Below are 20,903 nucleotides of genomic sequence, written 5' to 3' on the forward strand. Positions count from 1 at the left end.
TTCATATTCTAAGGGTAAACCAGCAAGAAAACTTATAACAGCCATTTGCTCACTGTAGAAAGAGATGATTCTCATATATTTCAATTAATCTGTACATGGGTATTTATATACAATTGATTCCTATAATTGTGTTATACTAATTAGGAAGAAATCCTAAATAAGAAATCCTAAATAGGAATACAGAATACAGAATATACACAGAAATAATATAATGATTGACTTTCCATAACACTCCCCCTCAAGTTGGAGCATAGATGTTAATCATGCCCAACTTGTTACAAATGTAGTCAATCCTAGCTCCATTCAGAGCTTTTGTGAAAATATCTCTTAACTGCTCTCCAGTTTTGATATGTCCTGTTGAGATGATCTGTTGTTGAATCTTTTCACGAACAAAGTGACAATCAATCTCAATATGTTTGGTCCGCTCATGAAATACCGGATTAGAAGCAATATGGAGAGCAGCTTGATTATCACACCACAATTTCGCGAGCGGGGTCTTAAAACTGTCTCATCTAGTAATTGAAATATCCACATTACCTCACATCTTGATTGTGCCATGGCTCTGTATTCGGATTCAGCACTAGATCGAGAAACTACACTCGCTTCTTGCTTTTCCAAGACACCAAATTTCCTCCAACAAAAAGCGCAATATCCGATGGTTGACCTCCTATCAAACTTAGATCCATTTCGATCGGCATCTGAAAAAAATTCAACATTTAAATGCACATGATTAACATATAACAAACATCTTCATGGATCTCCATTAAGATAGAACAATATATGTCCCAAGGCTTCCCAATGAGCAACGGTTGGGAAGACATAAAGCGACTTACCACACTAACGGCATAAGCAATGTCGGGACGAGTGATGAAGGTAGTTCAATTTTCCTACCAATCTCTGTATCTCTGGATCTTCAAACAACTCACTATGCACTGATATCAGTTGTAAATTTGGAGTCATTGATGCACTTCATTGGTTAGCAACTAATTTTCCTGTCTATGTCAATATATAAAGTACATATTTTCTTTGATACAAGAAAATACCCTTCTTACTTTTCATAACTTCAATACCCAAAAATACTTTAATAATCCCAAGTCTTTGGTCCAGCTGGTTTGGAGGAAGGTTTTAAGAGATGAAATACTGCAGAGTCACTCCCGGTGATGATAATGTCATCCACATAGACTACCGGGAGAATTAGACCACCTCAGTTGCTTATAAAATCGAGTGATCACACTTACTCTTTTGCATACCAAATTCTGTCTTGCTTCATGAATCTCCCAAACCAGGCCCTAGGACTTTGTTTCAAGCCATAAAGAGACTTAGAAGCCTACAAACTTTACCCAACTCCCCGAGCAACAAACCCGGTGGTTGCTCCATATACACCTCCTCTGAAGATCACCATGAAGGAAGGCATTCTTGATATCCAATTGGTGCAGGGCTAATCATATGTAGTGCTAAAGAGATAAACAAGCGAGCAGTAAGTTTAGCTACGGAGAAAAAGTGTCGAGTAATCAACCCCATATGTCCGAGCATATCCTTTTCCTACAAGGCGAGCTTTTAATATAGCCACATAAACATCATGATTTACCTTAACTGTAAATACCCATTTGCAACCAATAGCTTTCTTACCAGTGGGCAAAGGCAACAGTTCCCATGTACCATTAGCATCTAAAGCCTCCATTTCCTCTTTCATAGCAGCACACCAGCCAAGATGAGACAGTGCCTCACCAACAGTATTAGGGATGGGAACAGAGTCTAAAGAAGTAACAAAACACCGAGAACAAGAAGACAATTGATTATAAGAAACAAAAGAAGAGATAGAGTAAGTACATGAACGTTTACCTTTACGAAGAGCAATGGGTAAGTCTAGATCAGAATCATGATCAGTATGAGGTACAGGATCTCCCAACGAAGTAGCTGGTGGAGGATCTGAGTCAGGAATCTCCAATCTCCTGGAATAAATATGAACAACGGGAGGCCGAGTAGGTCTAGAGACGGAAGAAATAGACTGTGAGAGAGGACTAGACATTGGTTGGACAGTATATATTAAGATATCATCTTCCTCCCCCTGACTCTCATACACAGATGATTGAGAAAAAAATGGAGTGGACTCAAAAAATGTGACATCTGCAGAAACAAGATAACGATTAAGAGTAGGAGAGAAACAACGGTACCCTTTTTGGATCCGGGAGTACCCAAGGAAGACACATTTGAGAGACTTTGGATCCAATTTAGTAACCTGCGGACGAACATCACGTACAAAACAAGTACAACAAAAAATACGGGGTTCAACAGGAAATAAAGATTTTGTAGGAACTAAGCGATAAGGAATATCCCCATTAAGGATGTAAGAAGGCATACGATTGATCAAAAAACATGCCGTAGAAACTGCATCCGCCCAAAAGTGTTTAGGAACTTTCATCTGAAAAAGAAGAGCACGAGTTACCTCAAGAAGATGCCGATTTTTTCTTTCGGCCACGCCATTTTGGGATGGGGTATCCACACAGGAAGACTGATGAAGAATGCTGAAAAATATTCTTTAGCATTGTCACTTCTTAATATGCGCACAGAAATATTAAATTGAGTTTTGATTTCATTACAAAAGGCACAAAAGATAGAAAACAACTCAGAACGATTCTTCATTAAATATAACCAGGTAACACGAGAGTAATCATCAACAAAAGTAACAAAATAACGAAATCCAGTTTTAGAAGTAACAGAACAAGGACCCCAAACATCAGAATGAACTAACTCAAAAGGGGATGAAGCCCGTTTATTGACTCTAGACACAGAAGGCAAACGATGATGTTTTGCAAACTGACACGACTCACATTCTAGTACTGATAAAGACTGAAACTGAGGACACAACTTCTTCATGGTAGACAAAGAAGGATGACCCAATCTACAATGAGCTTCAAGAGGTGTTAAGGTACTGGAGCAAACAAGCGACCGCGGTACATGATTTTCCAGAATGTAGAGACCACCTGACTCACGTCCTCTACCAATAATCTGCTTCGTCGTAAGATCCTGAAACAAACACTGATCAGAAAAAAAGGAAATAGAACAATTTAAGGTACGAGTAAGTTTACTAACAGAAAGTAGATTAAAAGAGAAATTTGGTAGACACAAAACAGATGACAAAGAAATTGACGAAGTCGGATTCGCAGTTCCAGAACCCATGACACAAGAAGTAGAACCATCAGCTAAAGTAACAGTAGAGGAAGTGGGATTAGACTGAAAAGCAGATAGAAGACTAGAATTACCTGTCATGTGATCTGTTGCACCAGAATCAATAACCCATTTGGATGAGGAAGACACAAGGCATGTAGTGGATTTACCTGACTCAGCGATCGCAGTGATAGGGGAACTGGTAGGCTTTAGAGATGCCTGATACTGGGAAAACTGTGCAAAATCCTCTGCGGATACCAAAACAGTTTTCTCAGAGGAAGATACTGTAGAATCCTCTGCTGCCATATTTGCCATATGTGATCGCTGATTTTTCCTCTGAAGTTGCGGACAATTATATTTTGTATGGCCAGGCTCATGACAATAATAACAAATGACTCCTCTTGAGTCCTGATTAGAACTAGCCTCTCCATTACGCTGATTACTTTTGTTGCCTGTAATTCCTCCTCTACTTCCTCTTCTATTACCCTGTTGTCCATTTGGATTACGGCTAATAAGAGCACTACCGGGCAGTGTGAAGATTGGATACTCTGCACGAAGGACCCATGTGAATGTTTCATGCAAAGAGGAAATCTCGTAATCGAAAGAATCGAGATTTAGCGATCTCATACTCAAGGAAGGCTGCAAGAAAACTCATGACAACCAGTTGCTCCGTTGGGCTCTTGAACTTTCACATCGTAACTAAAAGGCAACAATACATTAAGTTCCTCATATACCCGCTTAAAATCCATAAAATAAGCCGTGAGAGACTTATTCTCTTTCTCGAGACGGTAGAATGCCTTACAAACATCATAAATACGGAGATATTCCCTTTACTGAATCACGTAAAATCTAAGTAATCCATCAATTCCTTAACAAATTCACTGATTAATTAAACTAATTACCTCACCGTGAATCGAGTTCAAGCCGCAAAAACAACCGAGCATCCTCCCTTAGCCAAGTTTGTTGTGTATCATCGAGGTGGATCTTTAGTAAGGTGATCATCCTTATCAATGCTACGCAAATAGACCTTATGATCTTACTCCACTCCAGATAATTCGAACCATTAAGTTTGTGTTCCGTGATCTTAGTCATCATCGGAATCACATCAGAAATAACATTCTTATTGTCTGCCATTTGTTGAGACAAAGAAAACTAACCGAAACGCTAATCCAAAGTGCTGACAGCAACAAAATAATCCAAAATCACAAATCAAGCAAATACCGAAATAGGATCTAAGAGCCAAACCTCAGAAGTCCTTTAATGGTGTACTGGATCAGGCAACAACACACAGTGGTGGAATGAGGGGATTGAGGCGACGCTGGCAATGTTGATCGGAGTCGAAACGGCCGGTCGGCGGCCAAGGTCTCTCCTGAGCTGGGTGGTGAGAACAAATAATCACCCTAGATAGATGATCTGCTCTGATACCATGTAGAAAGAGATGATTCTCATATATTTCAATTAATCTGTACATGGGTATTTATATACAATTGATTCCTATAATTGTGTTATACTAATTAGGAAGAAATCCTAAATAAGAAATCCTAAATAGGAATACAGAATACAGAATATACACAGAAATAATATAATGATTGACTTTCCATAACACTCACGTTGAGCTTGTTGCACCTTTACATCATGACTAAATGGTAATAGAACATTAAGCTCTTCTTAAATACGTTTAAATTCTATAAAATATGCTGTAAGAGTCTCGTCTTGTTTTTCAGGTCGATAAAATGCTTTGCAAACATATATACGAGAAATATTGCCTTTGCCAGAGTATAAAAATTCTAAATAATTCGTCAATTCTTTAACATACTCACAGTGATTAATAAGACTCATTACCTCGCTGTGAATTGAATTCCGAAGCTGTAAGAATAAATGAGCGTTTTCCCTTAACCAAGTTTGCCTAGTATCATCATCCGGTGAATCTTTTGTAAGATGAAATAAATTCGAGCGGTTTTGCTCCATTCCAAATAATTCAAGCCATTAATTTTGTTCTCAGTGATTTTAGTCATCATTGGGACTACATCAGTAATTATAGACTTGGTCTCACCCTCAGCCATATCTAGTGAAAAATCACGGCAGATCCAGTGACTTTGTCGTCAGATCCAGTGATCCGAAAGGAAAAATTTTCAAACACTACCAAGAAAGAAGCCTCAGAACCAAACACAGCCTACAGGGATGGAATCACCACGTTGGGGCGACGCTGAGGAAGTAGGTCCGGTAGTCGAACGTCACCGAAAGACACCACATGTGCCTACACGCGCCGGCGCGTGGAACAGGGATCAGAATAAAGAAGTGGCGCGTGGAGGCCACTCTCTCTAGGTTCGGTCACCGGACTTTTAGGGGAGGTTGATCGGGACTTGGGTCACCTTCTGAGGGTGGCTGTGACGTGCCGTGATAGCCTTAGGGAATTCTCCTAGTTTATAGCTTGCTGAGGGAAAGAACAAGGGGGGGAATTCTCAGGGAAAAAAAACGGGACCAAGCTATTCAAAGGTGACAGCTCTGATGCCATGTAAATCAGGTATTTTTCATATGTTTAAAGGTGTTAATACACAGATATATATGTGTATATGTTAGAGTCCCTCAATTAATATAAATCCCTTAATCAGTGTAACTTAGCTGTAAATTAGAATATAATTAGGAATCATTGTATTTATTGGCTATTATTAGTTTCCTAGTTAGTCCTAGCCTTTGTATATAAATTAGAATGCTTGTAAATCATTTTAGTATAAAGAAATATAAAAGAAAATTTTCCAAATTCTCTGTTTTTAATAGTATATAATCATATCCCATTCTCTATGGATTAAAACTCTACTTTTACATGGATTAGGAATCCTATCCTATAGGAGTCAATCTCCTAATTGAAAAAGACTTCCTCATTGACAAAGACTTCTATAACAGTAGGGGTAGAGTGAAATTCTATTAATAACATTGGAATGAAGGAAGAATTTGTAGGAAGCACTAGGCGACCTTGATAAAATAATCTGCCATGAATTAATTGATAGTGAAGGTGCGACAATGAATCTCTTTGGAGCTCATCAACCAACTTGGCAAGCTCCTCATCTTGCTTCACCTTAGATTCCAATTGATTTAAGTCAATCCAATATGGCATGGAAAGAACAATGCATTCTCCTTCATCTTTGCATCTTGACAATGCCTCTGCTGCCTTGTTAGCATAGCCTGTCTATAAACAATTGTGAAGTCATATCCTAACAATTTGGCTATTCAATTCTGTTGAACAGATGTAATAATGGGCTGTTCCAAGAGATGCCTTAGACTCTTCTGATCCGTATGCACCAAAAATCGTCGAGCTATTAAATAAGGTCTCCAATGATGGATGGCCAAAACTAAAGCCATCATTTCTTTCTTATAGGTGGATTTAGCACGAGAATGATCATGTAAGACCTTACTATAATAGGCTATTGGTCTCCTTTCTTGCATAAACACAACACTTAGCCCTCTACCAGAGGTGTCATATTCTAAAATAAATTGCTTTTGAAAATTCGGCATAGCAAGCATTGGCATAGTAGTAATTACTGTTTGGAGAGCCTTAAAAGCAAGGTGAGCTTTAGAGGTCCATGAAAATAACCCTGCTTGAGTTTTTCTAAGCAACTGCGTGAGTGGATGAGCCATTTTCCCATAATCTTTGATGAAGGGCCTATAATAACCTGTGAGACCTAGGAAACCACTTTTTGCTTTGAGAGAATTAGATGTTGGCCATCTAAGCACACTGGACACCTTATTGGGATCCATAGAAACTGCAACCTCTGTAATGAGATGACTGAGGTACTCAACCTAAAGACGACCAAAGAAACTTTGAAACCATGCTTGGGATTGTTGAAGTATTTCTTAAGTATTGAGGTGGCAAGGTGTAAGAAAGGTATTTTTCTGTTACAAAGAAAATATGTTCTTGACTTGTTTGTAGAAATAGAAAAATTGGGTGCTAAGTTATGCTGTGAGCTATGACTTCCAATTTGTAACGTACAAAAGAAAATGGTGAATTGTTTGAAGATCCTGAAATGTATAGGAGATTGGTTGGTAAATTGAACTATCTTATGGTAACTCGTCCTGATATTGCATATTCAATCAGTGTTGTAAGTCAGTTCATGTCAGTGTTATCAAGGCGAAAGGCGACACTAAGGCGACAGGGGGCCTTATGGCCTTAGGCGAGAGGCGAGAGGCGAGGCGAGGCCTTTTTAAAGCAAGGCGCCATAGTCTAAATTACCTAAATTATATATATGTGTGTGTACTTCTAACATATTAACAAATTAAACAATAAATTAAATAACTAATTAACAAGAATTTCAAGTTAAAGTAATAAGAATAACAACAAATTAACAATATTTATAAAAGTTAAACAACTAATTAACAAGAATATCAAATTAAATTAACAAAAATAAGAACAAATTAACAAAGTGAAAGTAAACAAATTAACAACACCCATATAAATTAAACAACTAATCAATAAGAATATCAAGTTAAAGTAACAAGAATAATAACAAATTAATAAATTAACAAAGTTAAAGTAAAAAAAATTAACAAATTAACATTACCCGTATAATTTAAACAACTAATTACCAACTAATTAACAAATTAACAACAAAATATTAAGAATAAAAAGAATAAAAAAGTAAACAAATTAACAATTAAAATAAAAAAAAAACTGAACAAAATAGAAAATTAACAAGACTACTGCATACCTAATACCCATACAGCAAAATTATATAAGAAGGGGAGGAAAAGGAAAAAAAAAATGGTTTCCCTGGTGAATAATGCCCATACAGCAGCCCCAGAGGAGGAGAGGAAAAGGAAAAAAAAAAAGGGTTTCCAGGAATAGGGGAAGAAGAAGAAGAAGAAGAAGAAGAAGAAGAAGAAGAAGAAGAAACAGCAGAGGAGGAGAGGAAAAGGAAAAAAAAAAAAGGGTTTCTCAGTAGGAATAGGGAAGAAGAAGAAGAAGAAGAAGAAGAAACAGCACCAGAGGAGGTGAGGATAAGGAAAAAAAAAAAGGGTTTCCAGGAATAGGGGAAGAAGAAGAAGAAGAAGAAGAAGAAGAAGAAAGAGGGAGAGAGAGAGAGAGAGAGAGAGAGAGAGAGAGAGAGAAACCTGAAAGTGCTGCTGAATGCCACAGTTGAGACTTGAGAGTGCCGATCTTTCTTTCTCGTGAGAGCTGAGGCAGGTGGCTTAGGGATTTTTCTTTTATTTGGCTTTAAATAATTAAAAAAAAAAAAATTTGTCATTGCATTACAGAGGCGTCGCCTGAAGGGCCTCTCGCCTCTCGCCTCTTTGCTTCGGGGCGCTCGCCTCTTTGAAGGGAACCCAGGCGGTGCTAGGCGAGGCGTGAGAGTGGCGCCTCGCCTCGCCTGGCGCCTCGCCAGGGCGCCTCGAGCGCCTTTAATAACACTGGTTCATGTTTTGTCCAACAGTTAATCATTGGAAAGCCTTAGAACAAATTCTATGTTATCTGAAGGGAGCTCCAAGACACGGTCTATTTTATGGAAATCATAGGAACACTAATATTGAATGTTTTTTAAGATACAGATTGGACTGGATCTAAGATTAATAGGAGATCCACCAGGAGATATTGCGTCTTTGTTAGATGGAATTTGGTATCTTGGAGGAGTAATAAGCTGAATGTAGTATCACTGTCTAGTGTAGAATCAGAATACAAAGCTATAGCATAGTCTGTTTGTGAGATTGTATGGATATATCAGCTATTGAATGAAGTTGGTCTTAAGATATCACTACCTGCTAAGTTGTGGTGTGATAATCAAGCTGCTTTCACATTGCTTCTAATGCTGTGTTTCATAAGCGAATTAAACATATTGAAATTGATTGTCCCTTTGTTCGTGAAAAGATTCATCAGAAGATTATTTCGACAGGATATGCTAAAACTGGGGAGCAATTAGGAGACATTTTCACAAAAGCTCTAAATGGAGCTAGGATTGACTACATTTTTAACAAGTTGTGCATGATTAACATCTTTGCTTCAACTTGAGGAGGAGTGTGATGGATAATGTTGACCCTTGTATACAATTACATAGAGTTAGAAATTCCTAGTTAGTTAGGATAGCATAATTACCTGTTTTGATAGGAAGAAAGGTGTATATATATTGTATCAAATTATTGTCAAGTACAAGAGAAAATTTCCACACATCAACATCCATTTTGCCACCATACCCTCTCCTCTTCAACCAACAAGAGTCTCCACACTTTTGGACTTGGCCCAAAAAAAAAAAAGCAAAGAGCAACGAGGCAAATATCAATTGAAGTTTCTCTCTTTAAAGTTCACTATTGTTGTTAAAGAAAAAAGGCTTTTGATTAGCATGTTTCCTTTTTGTTGGCTTTCATGCTTTGATCGCTCTTCTTTTCTTTGGATGTCATGGGAGTGTGATTGAGGTCTTTTTGATGCAATGATTAGTGAGTTTTGTGATTTTAATTGTGGGTTGCTAATGGTTATATAATTCTGTGGATCTGTTATGAATGAATGTTTTCAAAGAATCATGTTATGGGTTTAGGTACTTTTTTTTTTATACCTGATTGTTTATTATTGTCTATCCAATACCCAAACAGTGATATGTATTAAAATCGCTACATATTTTCTAGTGAATCATGTTTAAAATATTAAAAGCAATAAACTAAATGTTAAGATAAAATTTACAACAAAAATCAATAGAACCACCTTCAATCAGTACTTGGTAAGCTCTTACGTTACAAAAAATAGAACTCAATTCAGTTAAGATATTGAGAAATGCAAGCAGTCGGTAGTTGGGTGATATTTTTAAAAGTAAAGTTTTTTCATGGTTTTTAAAATTTCATAATTTTTTTATTGTTTGGGAGGACGGGAAATTTTTTAAAGGTATTTGGAGGTTTTAAAGAAAAAATCTTCTTAACTCACCAATTTAATAGGTTGAAAAATGGAGGTTTTTAGAGGTTTTCAAAAAATTTCAAAAACCTTACTTTTAAAAACAATAGGTTCTCCTAAACACAAATTCAATATTTTTAAACCTTGAAAAAGCTCTCATTACTTTAAAAAACTTCCAAAACAAAGGGTAAGAAGATCACGTTAAACCGTTCATTGTGCAATATTGTCACATAATTTAGTTGCACTTTTAGGAATACTATAAATACTTTGGCATTCATGTTTGTTGCAAGCTTAAGAGTGTGAATCAATAAACAAGCAAGCTTTTATGCTGAACTTGGCTTGAAATTAGGCTACCTATTCGCCAACACTTATATGCCCTTCAATATTTTTGTAAACTATCGATATGAGACTTGTTCCCACAAGCCATATTCCAGCCACTCCCCCTCAAATGCAACAGGGTTCGGCTTAGGCTTCATAGGCCTAGTTGTCACTTGACATTGCATGGGGTGACCCATTTAACTAGGGTCTGGCTCCTCTGAGCTCTGCCTTTAAGGTCTAACATGCTGGGCTAGTCCATGGATCCATTTAAATCTGGCTTGATTAACTCGGTTCACGGGTTTGGCTCGTTATGGCTGAACCCAATATTCTTATGTGTCTTGTATCTGCAACCGTTAGGCCTTATCACCCTGATACCATGTTGAAATCACAGGCCCAAGAGTGTGGATCTATAAAAGGAATTCTTCTATTGAACTAGGCTCCCCATCACCAAAATAATCTAAGCCCTTTTTGGTTTGTTTTGCCAACATTTATTTGCCTTTTGATTTCTTGTACACTATTGATGTGGGACTTGTTCCTACAAGCCATTTTTGAACTAAATTGTAATAATCTATTGTCAATGTGGATGTCATTTTTCTAATTAAAGTAAACAATGGGAGGGAATATAATTTTAGAAAAATGTCATCCGGAGTGATTATTATTAAGAACTTAGATGTAATTTACCCTGATGATATTCATTTATACATGAGCAAGAAATTGAATTTCAAGTAATTTACATACATGTATATATACGATACTGTAATTTAGTCATAGGTACTTTTAAGATTGATGAAGTTCCTTCCTTTGGTGATAGTTATGAACATTCTCCAATTATTTACATGTCTTATTCAGGTCGTTGCTTCAGATCCTTTAGCAAATGCTGATAAAAATACCACAAATATATTTATGTATTGCACAGGAGGCATTCGTTGTGATGTATATTCTACCATCCTAAGGTATCTTACTGGTTCCTTCCATTTACCTTCATTAAAAAGAAAATGCATTTATACTAGAATTTTGGCATACGAATAAGAATTCATGTCGAAATAGGCTGATTTTTGTGATGCATAACTCTTTTAATGCTTGATTAATTAGAACTGCCTCTATGAAAAAGGTGTTCTTCCCTTGGTAATTTTGATAAGGGTTCACCTGTTTACATTTGTAACCAACTCATAGGCTTGTAGTTACATAATACAATAGTGAAAGTTATAAAATTAAGAGAAGTAACTATCTACTTCTATTTCTCCTTGCAATTTAAGCATGGTGTAGCAATGCCTAGATTGGCATGACATGTGATGAATGAAGGCGCAGCGGAAGCATGGGGTGGGGAAATAGGCAATTTTAAATTTTAATTAACCTAAGTGACATGCATCTCTTGCAATCCAATTTAATCTATACGTTAACAATTAACTTACCCAACATATGGTTACAACTCTTGTAACAACAATTGGTCTTTAACCTATTTTATCATTAGGAAACTTAAGACGAAGAACAATCCTATTACCTAAACTTAGGTTTAGAGATTTGTGGGGCCCAGAATCAAATTCCACCATCAATTCGGGAAGCAAACCTCCATGTGTAAGTCCTTTAGTCTGTGCAGACGAGCTTCAGTGATCTCGAATCCCAACCTTTGAACTACAAGCTCTCCCTTGTATATCTTTCTTGGTCGGCCACCAAAACAAGAAGGAAGAGAAGTTCAACCTTTAGGTATTTCAAATTGGTTAGGTAAACTCCAAGTGTAGAGGAACAATTTCATTATACATAAACTTAAGGGTGACAACTTTTAATTTCCATTGAGTTTATAAGAAGAAAAGGAGAAGAAGAGTAACTAGGCTTGAGAGAAAAAGAACCTAAGAAAGAAAAGAAATCTCCATCCTCTTTTCTTTTGCATGTGGATTAGCTTTTTATAGTTTAGGGATATGAAAATCCATAAACTAGTAAAGTGGATTTCTATATCCCTAAACCCATAATTGGTAGGTGGAGGCCTTCTCCACTAAGGAGACAAGGATGGCATTTGCCATTTGTTTTCCACTCATGAGGTTAACTTGATAATATCACCATCTTATGGTGCAACATGGCATATCATGCCAACTAACTACTAAGCCCACTAAGCCATATTTTCTCTCATGGCTTTATAAGTCATTTAAGCATATAATTCTTCTCACAATATAATTTATATCTAATATAAACTATACCACACATTTCTGAGGATTTAACCCAAAATCGTTCAGAGTGGAGAAAGCGAATCCATATAGCCAACCCCAAATTTTTGGGATAAAGGCTTAGTTGAGTTGAGTTGAGTTGAGTATAAACTATACCATAATTAAACTCCTTTAATTATAAGCTCATTTTTAACAATTAAATATAGGATAATTTTCTTCTTATTAGCCATTCCTTTGAATTTTGTTTTAGGTCATGCTAGAGATTTCGGAATCTTTGGTATTTCAAAAGTAGAAAATCATTAATATTATCACACTCCCTCCATAAGTTTAATTTCTCAGAACATTGAAGCCAAAAGAAAAGGAACTCAGTTTCTTCTAGAATCTTAGTCCACATGCTCCTCACATTAAAACACTTGACCCCTGAAAACAAATGCATGATAAAACATACCAACTCATATTCAAATTCTAAATTCATTAATTTAATTAATCAATCAAACCATTTAATTAATTAATCAAATTAATATTTTCTTGATCACTTAAGCTCTACTATGCACGACTTTCTAGGTTCATGACTAATTGGCTATGAAAATTTGATATTAACTCTTTAATGTCACTAGAACTCTTTTCATGCCTAGAGTGAAGTTCTCTTGCTACTCTTGGTTCTCATAAATCATGGTTAACATCTAGCATAGCGTGCCATGACTATCCAATTAGTGATGAATAAAATTTATCTTATTTCTTATAACCTTGATCATACATAGCATGCACTAAAGTATCTTCGTTACAAAGTCTCAATCCTAAATAGGGCAATTGTGTATGCCAAATCCTAATTGCTTGATCATATATCCTCATCTAAATTTTAGTTCTTGATTAATGAGATTTACCACCAAAAACTCTTTTATGATTAAGTGAAACTGTCGTGGCTAGGAACTTTATTGATCAAGAACAATTTAGATAGCATATGACTTTGTCCTTATTTACTTAGGATAACAAATCCCATCTTGATTGCACCTATCTCTATATATAACTAATTGGAGCTAACACAAACCGATATACCTATACATTGTATAAGTATGTAAGCGGTATCAAACTCAAACCACTTATACATGAGATAACTATGTCATCTCAGGTTAAGGGACTATATGCACTAGTATGATCTAGATGACAATTTGTTGATTAAACTCTATATATGTGTCATCCATACGTCACTGATTTGGCCTACTTATCTTATAAGTGTCCACTATATTTATCTTGACTTCATAATGTCAGATGGCATGAGACTCACCATTCCACTTTTATTAGTATCTCATACTAATCTGTGAAAAATAAATGGAGGTGGCAGTCTAGCTGGATAAATCATGTCCAACAAAATATCATCGACTGTGAATAATTCTTTATAGCACTTGTATAGGACAGTTTCGTCACTTATATTCTCAACTCCTTGAGAATAGAGCTTCCAATAAGAAACTAGAGGATTATTCTATTAACCTTAAATATCTTTGAGTTAAAAGAAACATTAAAGCCATTTGTTAGGAATTTAGTTTATAATAAACAACACTAACGTATTGCTATAGGGCATACCATTAATAATGAAATGATATGTGGGTAGACTCGTAATGAAGACGATTGCAAGTTGATCCTCACTAGTAACATAATAAATAGTATTGTCATCACATAATCCTTTCTTGAATAAAATGCAAATCAACCTCCATGTGGTTTGTGCGAGCGTGGTTAACCAAATGTTGGCATGAAAAGTAGTGAACATTGTTATCGTAATAGACTTTTACCATTAAGGATGTGGGAACCTAGAGATCCTTCAATAGTGACCTAGTGACCTCTGTCGCAAAGGGATTTTGCGGTCGCCTGGACGATCACTCACCGAAGTGGGAAAAGTGAGGAGTCGCCACCTTAGTTTTGAGGGAAACTAAAGAAAACCATTTGGGAAGATAAATTAAAAATGAAACCACTTCAAAACAGAGATTCTAGGTTCGGGGTCCGTAAACGGGTGGGGAAGGTGTTAGGCACCCCACCTCGTCCCTTAATAAGGGTAAGTAGATTTAATTTTGCGTTCTTTATAAATTAGTTAGGAGGGCTTGAATGGGAATGTTAATCCTTTTGGCTAAAGGAACATTTGATTTCTCACTGAATTTGGATCACCCAGATACACAAGTAAATGAGACCACCTTAGTGAATTGACGTTACGAATTTTTTAGTTCTGAGATTATTTTGCGTACGGGTTAAGATTTGGTGTGAGAATCGGATAAGAACTCTCCTCCGATCTCTTTTAAATTAAAATTTTGGGGGGGAGATCGGATAAGAACCCTCCTCCGATCTCCTCTAGACGTTTATTAAAATTTTTGAGTTGGGACCGGATAAGAACTCTCCTCCGATCTCTATTTAATGGTTATTTATTAAAACTTTGAGTGGAGACCGGATAAGAACCCTCCTCCGATTTCTATTTAATAGTTATTAAAATTTTGAGTTGAGACCGGATAAGAACTCTCCTCCGATCTCTTTTAGATTAACAGGAGCCTGAAAGAGACTTTTCCGATTTCCCGGATTTTAATTTCTGCTACATGACATAAGAGCCTAAAGCTAAGGATTCTGGCATTCAAAGAGGCTGGGGATAAGGCTTCTCGATACCTTTTGGCTAGATGGGGATAACTAGGCTTGATTTACCGACCTTCCATGTATTCATTTTACCAGTATCTATTAATGACCGATCTATTCTGTTTTGTTTATTTTGGTTTTATTCCACTTTATGACCTCTTTGTCGAATCGCTGTTCACGTCAGCCTAATAGTTTGGCTATCTTCCTGACGCGTTATTCAGGTTCTCTCTTTTAAAAGAGACCCCTAAGTTGCAGTTACCTACGTCTTGCCTGACCATTTACACGCTACTAGGAACCAGAAAAACTTGCATTCAGAAATGACGAAGATTAATAAAATGACGGACTAATCACTAAAGAGATAACTCGAGAGTAACATTCTTTTGGGTCCTTTTGCACAAAATGAACTTGGAGAAAATCACATACGTAAGAAGAAACAAAGAAAGTGCGAAAAATAAATGTAAACACTTAGTAAAACAGTAATATGAGCTCTTACCTGTGAGGAGCCAAATCTACTGAAATAGCTACGGGGTGGCAAATAGAGATAAGACAGTGGACTGATTAGCCTGAGAGCTGATGTTCGTCGGGAAGTGAAGGGAGCTCAGCTAAAATATAATCAGATTAAGATAAAAGCCGAGTGGAATGAAGTTTAGCTTAGACAGTGGGAATGAAAACAGAGATGATAAAGGGCTGAAAGTGAGGGTGTGACCAGATAATGAACAAACTGGAAATGTAGAGTTCCAGTATCCAGAATCCTTTTCAAGAAACACTTCAGAAAACTAGTTTCAAAAGTTTTTCCAATCAACACTTCAAAGTAGCGGAATAACAAACTGAATGAAGTTTTCAGAGTTCTTCCACTATAATAACAGCCTCTCTTTTTTTGTCCGTCCGTCCCTTGAACAGTTTTTCATGCTGGTATTTATAGGAATCGGGTGCTCCCCATGAAGGGTCAGGATTTATTTGGAGGGAGATGGAGGGTCAAGATTTCGAAGGACATGATCGGATGTTCAGGAACTAAAGAGAATCAAAATGAATGGCTGAGATCTCTCTTCAGAATATTTGTCATTTTCTTCTTTCGATCTAACGGTCCCAAATCTTCTTGTCCGGAACGATCTGAGGGCTAAGAGCGAAAGGCGCTGGTATTGTCGTCTTCTCTCTTGATCCAAGGGTTCCGGATTTGTCCTTACAAGTGAGATCAACGGTGGGGATTGGGATGTACAGGACTGTCATGACATACCCTGGCACCTGTCAGCATTGCGGGCGATTCTTAGGCGTGCAGTGGAGATCTCGCCTGCAACGCTTTAACTACCTCGGCTCTGATTCTGACAACGGTTATTTGGGATTTGTCTTATTCCTTTTGTCTTCCGATCTATTATTCCGATCTCTCCTTTTCTCTGGTCCGGTCTGGTCAAAGCATTAATTTCCCCTTGATTCTCGAGGCGTTCGCTTCGTTTTCTGCTCAGCAATAAATGCTCATTTTCCCCTATATATACCCCTGTTGGCAGAGACATTTTCTTCATCTGATTTCCCTCTCTTCCTTCTTACTTCTCTAGTTCTAGCGCCGTGATCGCTCCGGCCATGATTGTGGTTTTTGATCTTTTTCCGATGGGCTTCTTTAACCACCGGCTGAAAATTTACGATCCCGGTGATCGCATAACCCTGACTGACGATGGTGAGAGAACTGGATTTGACCGATCTGTATTGCGGACCTCGGTTGTACCGATCTCGAGTCACTCAATTGAGTTCATTCGGCTTCTCATCACATTGAGTGTTCCGACAGCGGATGAAGCATCCGGTCGGTAATATCCTTGGGATCAGTTACAAACTGATCCTTAGATCAGCCTTTTGATATGATCAGATCTCCAATGTATTCCGATCCTTAGAGATCGCCCAGATGATGTAATTCGTTAATGTAATCAGATCTCTAGAGATCACCCAAATGATGTAGTTAGTCCTTTATTGTAATCCGATCCCTAGAGATCGCCCTAATGATGTAATCTGATCTTTTTGGAAATAAAAGTCTTGTTTCTCCAATTATTATCTTATTGATTATTTTCCGACCTCTGATATATTTGTCCGATCTGGGTCCTAACAAAACGACTCTTAACTAATCCTTTGTTCAAAATATTCAACTTATTATGCCGATCTCCAATTAACCGATCTCGGAATGTTCGAGAGACGTGTCAGAACAGCTGGCGAATCCCGTTAACCGATGCACTGCATGGAACCTCGTGAGCATTAAATGCTCGGACTAGTATAAATAGGGATGGGGGGGGTTAGCCATTTGCTCTCTCATTCCATTTTCAGTCTCTTGCTCACAACTTCGAAGTTCTCTCATTTTTCCCAAGTTCTTCCGACGCCGATCAGACTCCGGTAAGGGCTTTGATCTTCTTTTTAGTTTAAGTTCTTTATTTCCTTTGAAAATGAGCGGTGTCGAAGGTCAGAGAGCGGCGAGCCCTCTTTCCATTCAGTTCTCATGGTCGTCCGATGAAGAAGAGGTAGTCGGGCCAAGCACGCAACCTGAACCCCCTAGGGTCTCCGTTCGGCTCGGGGCGGATCATACCATCAAGCGTGCACTGTTTGAGGAGGAGACTCTCCCTATAGACGAGCTACCGTCGGTTCTTCGAGAATCCGATCTGCAATCGTTTAGCCAAGAATACAATATTTGGCCTGATTCGTACGAGCTAATCAAGTGCCACGGCGATCTTCGTGTCGATCACTCCTTTGAAGAGAATGACATGGTTATGGTGTACGAGGAACAGTTAAAGGCCGGTCTTCGGTTCCCTCTAGATGACTTCTATAAGGAGGTCCTGAAACTTCACCAAGCGTGCATCGCTCAAATTCACCCTAACTCGTGGCGGATCTTGGTAGCCTTCCGAGGTCTATGCCGAGCTAAGGGAATCAAACCTACGGCTAAGGTGTTCGCCGAGCTGCACAGACTAACTCGCCGAAAGGATGACGAACCAAGCGAAGCCTCATTGCGGGCTCTTTTCCGATCTTCCCTCATCCCTTAAGAATTGGAAGAACTGCTTTCTTCATTACGAGGAGCAAAGATCCGAGCCGCTTTGAGGACTTCCCGTGTTGGTGGTACCAGGGGCCTTTGCTTCCGAAGCATATTACCCTGAACCAGGAGGAAAGCTTAATAGTGATGGATCTGAAGAGTCTGGCCGCCACTCAAAAGTATTCTTGTTTGGATGCGGTGACTGCCGAGTTGCACCATTGGACTATTCAACTGCTCACCGGCCAAGACCGCGAACTTCCGCTCTCTGACCTCGGCATTGGTATTTTCTATATCTCAGCTCTCAGGACCTTAGCGATCTCACTGACCTTTTCTTTGTGCAGGCATGGCGGGTGGCGAGGGTTCTAGGAAGCGGAAGAAGGACAAAGAGATCTCCCGGAAAATAAAGGAGATGAAGCGTTCAGAAATGCTTGAACACACAGCCATGAACACAGGGAAGTACAAGGGGACCCGCCTCAACCTTCGGATCTGCCGACCGCTGAAGCTGTCCGATCTCCTCCTAGATTGGAAGAGCAACCTCCGGCTCTTCCAGTTGTTCCAAGCACGGAAAGTGGTCCTTCTCAATCTTCTGGGAGGACCTCTTCTCGTGGCGCTCAAAAGCTAATCGAGTCCCTGAAGAATAACCGGACTGTTCGGGAGAACCCCGGTTTTGCCCAAGTCTTGGGGTCTTCCATCTTCCTTCGGGAGGATCGGGATAGGCTATCCTCGAACAGCCTTGATGATATCTTGACTCAATCCATGAGCCTGAACGTGGAGTGCCTGGTGAATCAGACCATGGTTTGGGAAAAGGTTCAACGTCTGGGTAAGGAGATCGGGAAGAAAAATCAGGAAGTGGCCTCCCTCCGATCCCAACTCTCATCCGCTCGGGATTATATATCTCAAGTTGAGGGGCGGGCGAAGTTTTATGAAGGCAGTGGCGGCCGAATCTTGTTCTGGCTGAAAGGAATCGGGTTCTCGGAGAAGTCCAGGCGCTACAGGCCAACGAAGCTGCTCAGGTCGCCCAACTCATCGAGGAGCTTAAAGAGAAAGACGGGGAGCTTAAGGAGAAAGATGAAGAGATGGTGACGGAATAGCGGGGCCTATGTGAATGCTCACAAGGACCTCTTGGCCGAACTCCAGAAGCGTTACCCAGAGGAGGACTTCTCTTGGATGGCCGACCTGGCTCCTGGGGGTGATGATGAGGACAGTGAGGAGGAAGCCGAGGGTGAGAGAGAGAGTGAGCAAAATGTAAATCAGTGGGGTGACCCTCCGGTGAATAGCTTGTACAAAAATGAAATGAAATGGAATGTCTCTTTTGTTCAATGAATGGATGTGATTGGAAAATCTCTGAATTGCCTAAGTATTTGATTGTATGAGCATAGCGAAACAAGAACTAAATGCAATTATTAATCTAAGTATAAGAGATCGGAAAGCACAATAAGCATGAGATCGGTGGGGAAGAAATGCTGAATGGGACTTGATTAAAATTGAAAATTTAACTTGAACACTTAAGATCGGAATCCTCATTAGACCGAACCAAAACCTTAGCTCTTAATCTTTCGAAAAGGAGATCGGCAATAAAACTGGTAAGAAAAGATCTAGTGCCAGTTCATTTCGTTTAGTAGGAATATACTTGACGGGTCCTGAGTTTCGACAATGGGTTTGAGAGATCAGTGAGCGATAGACTGGTAAAGCTTTGACTGATGCGAGAACTTAACAATTTGATTTAATTCTTTGCGGGGAGAGATCGGAATTGTGACAGCCTATCAAAGAGGGATCGGAAATGTGATTAGCTGTCCGAAGGAGACTTAGTACTGGGGATTGGTTTCAAAGTTTTATTGATTTTGGGGATCGGCCAAAATATGGTGTCGACAACCTCAATTGAACTAGCATATGTCTGTGATGATTGCTACTAAGGCTTTATATTTTGTCTTTGCATTACACATAGAGATGGTGCTTAATTTACTCCCAACAGACATCTAATGGATGTTGCATATGCTAGAAAACTAATTTAACTATGCAAGTAATATTTGGAGGATTAAAAGTCAAATACTACAAACAACCGACTATACTTCTATATAGAGTTGGATCCTCAAATGGCTTTGTGGATCGATTGTAGGCGAACTATAAAATGGTGTTAGAATTGATTTGTTGTCTATTATTAGAGCTTGTTGTGGTAAGTCCTTTGCATATTTGTTTTTAGATAGAAAGAGACCATCCTTATTTCTTCTTGAATCCCTAGACAATAATGCTAGTCTTCTAAATTTGTAATAGATTCTCATTCTTCAAGGAGTTTATTAGTTGGTTCAAACACACTAGAGTAGATGCAATCAAAATAATGCCATCCACATAGAAGAATACAACCATTCCATCAATAGTTTGATAGATAAACATCAAGCAACTATTGTACTACACCAAAAACCAATTTGTTGAGGTAAGGATGAAAGTTGTGGAATAATGCTCGTAGTGCTTAATGAAGATCGTACTAGGCTTTATTTATTTTGTAGACATACTAGAAGTTCTTAGGATCAACAAACCCTTAAAGCTAGGACATATATACTTCATGGTCGAGTTTTTTGTGTAAGAAGGTTTTATTGAATTCAAGTGTGGAACCAACCAAGCACGAGAGAAAGCCAAGAAGAGGACCATTTGAACTGTATCAGGCTTCACAATTGGATTGAATGTTTCCTCAAAATCAACTTCTGTCTTTTCATTATAGCATTGGCCACTAATTGAGCTTTATGTTGCTTAATGCTTCCATTTGCCTTTTGGTTCATCTTATATGCCC

General features: G+C 38.4%; 1 protein-coding gene across 1 annotated transcript in view; it reads left to right on the forward strand.

Moving 5' to 3' along the window:
- Window positions 1-20,903, forward strand: part of LOC110667227 (rhodanese-like domain-containing protein 8, chloroplastic) — a 53,589-nt gene that overhangs the window by 17,917 nt on the left and 14,769 nt on the right. The window contains 1 exon segment of the mRNA XM_058138299.1: window positions 11,201-11,304. Coding sequence (XP_057994282.1) covers window positions 11,201-11,304 — 104 coding nt within the window.

The sequence above is a fragment of the Hevea brasiliensis genome, chromosome 16 (genome assembly GCF_030052815.1).
Source record: "Hevea brasiliensis isolate MT/VB/25A 57/8 chromosome 16, ASM3005281v1, whole genome shotgun sequence".
Taxonomy (NCBI): Eukaryota; Viridiplantae; Streptophyta; class Magnoliopsida; order Malpighiales; family Euphorbiaceae; genus Hevea; species Hevea brasiliensis.